The 2,359-nt window shown below is 51.5% G+C and overlaps 2 protein-coding genes across 2 annotated transcripts in view; both read left to right on the top strand.

The window, feature by feature from the left end:
* FITM1 (fat storage-inducing transmembrane protein 1) overlaps window positions 1-652 on the top strand; it is a 2,625-nt gene extending 1,973 nt beyond the window's left edge. The window contains exon 3 of the mRNA XM_014534285.1: window positions 1-652. Within this exon, the coding sequence (XP_014389771.1) occupies window positions 1-481 (481 nt within the window). The 3' untranslated portion in view covers window positions 482-652.
* Window positions 653-2,117: 1,465 nt separating this feature from the next.
* The window catches only part of PSME1 (proteasome activator subunit 1), a 3,071-nt gene continuing 2,829 nt past the window's right edge, over window positions 2,118-2,359 (top strand). Inside the window, exon 1 of the mRNA XM_005859615.1 lies at window positions 2,118-2,132. Within this exon, the coding sequence (XP_005859677.1) occupies window positions 2,118-2,132 (15 nt within the window). The remainder of the gene's footprint in view (window positions 2,133-2,359) is intronic.

Raw genomic sequence — 2,359 nt, 5'->3', positions numbered from 1 at the left:
CGTGGGGCGGGGGGCTGGCCGGGCCTTCCTGCTCATCGAGGACCTGACCGGCTCCTGCTTCGAGCCTCTGCCCCAGGGGCTGCTGCTCCACGAGCTGCCTGACCGCCGCAGCTGCCTGGCAGCCGGCCACCAGTGGCGGGGCTACACGGTCTCCTCCCACACCTTCCTGCTCACCTTCTGCTGCCTGCTCATGGCTGAGGAAGCGGCAGTGTTTGCCAAGTACCTGGCCCACGGGCTGCCCGCTGGTGCGCCCCTGCGCCTCGTCTTCCTGCTCAACGTGCTGTTACTGGGCCTCTGGAACTTCTTGCTGCTCTGTACTGTCATCTATTTCCACCAGTATACTCACAAGGTGGTGGGCGCCGCAGTGGGCACCTTTGCCTGGTACCTCACCTACGGCAGCTGGTATCATCAGCCCTGGTCTCCAGGGAGCCCTGGTCATGGGCTCTTCCCTCGCCCCCACTCCAGCCGCAAGCGTAACTGAAAGAAGTCAAGGCACGTCTGGCCTGGCTCTGGCCCCTCTCATCATTTGGTTGGGGGGACCTGGAAAGGGTGGGAAGGGCAAAAAGAGAGGCTGGAAAATAAAATAAATATTTGAAATAAATAAATAAGAGGCTGGTGGTCACTGAGGTTCCTCAGCCATTCCTTGCTGTTACCAACTTTGAATGTCTTCCCTTATGCTTGATGGCCATTTCTCCTGCTGTCCTTTTATTCTCCTAGTCCTTACAGACTTTGAGCTATTTGAGGCTCTGATGTCAAGGAGTGGCACTGCTAGGGCAGGTAACGGTGCCCGTAGGTATGGGCAGCATTCCTGCTGAGCAGGTGCCCATCTCCAGCCTGGTTGATTTATTTTTCCTGCCTCTCCCACTGAATCCTACCCCTGCTTTCCGCGGGGGCCTGCCTGTCTAGAGACCCTTTCTACCCTGTCTTCCTCATAGGGGTCCATGTGTACTCATTTATTTAACAGATGTTTATTGAATCAAGCATAGTTCCATGCCATGTGAATAAGAAAGACTAGGTTTTTTGCTGCCTGGGGGCCAGTGGGTTGGTTACTGGGGAAGGCAGATGATAAACTCACAAATAACAATAGCTAACACTTGCATTGTGCTTACTCTGTGCCAGGCACCATTCTAAGTGTAAGTTCTTCATATAAATTAACACATTTAGCCCTCACAGCAACAGCACTATGAAGTAGGTAGTATGTCCATTGTACATTTGGGAAAACTGAGGCACAGGGTAAGTAACTTGTTCACAGCTAATAAACATGAGAATCAGGATTATAAACCCAGGCACTATGGGTCTGTTATCTGTCTCTAAACCAGGGATAAGCAAATTACAGCCCTCCTGTGGCCAGTTTTTGTATTGCCTGATTGCTAAGAAAGGTTCCTAACATTTTTTTAATGGTAGAAAAAAAATAAAAATATTTCATGGTATGTGAAAATTATGTGAAATTCAAATTCCAGTGTCCATAAATAAAGTTGTATTAGAACCTAGCCACACTAATTCATTTAGGTATAGCTACTTGCCTGCTACAATGGCAGAGTTGAGTACTGTAGTTGTGATAGACACTATATGGCCCAAAAAGCCTAAAATATTTACTATCTGGCCTTTTACAGAAAAGGTTTGTTTGCCAAACCCTGGTCTAAGCCACACTAGCCTCAAAAAATAAACTGACAGATATCAGAGATAAGTGCTATGAAGGTACTTTAACAGGATGCTTTGTAAGAGAGAGACATGGCACCCTCGCTGGTTTGGCTCAGTGGATAGAGCGTGGCCCTGCAGATTGAAGGATTCTGGGTTCAGTGCCAGTCAGGAGCACATACCTGGGTTGCAGGCGATGGGTGATTCTCATCATTGATGTTTCTCTCTCTCTCCCTTCCTCTCTGAAATCAGCAATGTGTGTGTGTGTGTGTGTGTGTGTGTGTGTGTATGATCTCCAAAAGCTGTGTGGAGAGCGGGTTATGGAGGAATGGAGTCCACAACAAGGGTCAGGAGAGAGCTGACTGGAGTCTGGGTTGGGGTCTGAATGGCACTGCATTGGCCAGAGGATGCTGGGGAGTCAGGGACCCAGGCTGGCAGGGCTGAGGGGAAAGCCAGGCTTGTTCCACAGCTGAGGAAAGATGGTAGAGCACCGGGTAAGGCTTATCCCTGTCCCAGGGCCCGCAGATGAAGAAGAGAGCCAGTGGGAAGTCGGGAGGCGGGGTGCGGGAGTCCAAAGGCGGGCACTGGCCGGGTAGAGGGAGTGCGCGCCTGGTGAGGCCGAGAGGGGAGGATCAGAGCACAGAGAGCACAGGCGTGGAAAGGAGACAGGGGAGGGAGGAGGAGGAGGGAGGAGGCGGGGCATCGAGAGCAGGGAGGCGGG

The sequence above is a fragment of the Myotis brandtii genome, unplaced genomic scaffold (assembly GCF_000412655.1).
Source record: "Myotis brandtii unplaced genomic scaffold, ASM41265v1 scaffold1279, whole genome shotgun sequence".
Classification (NCBI taxonomy): Eukaryota; Metazoa; Chordata; class Mammalia; order Chiroptera; family Vespertilionidae; genus Myotis; species Myotis brandtii.
This window is presented reverse-complemented; position numbering and strand designations above follow the sequence as displayed.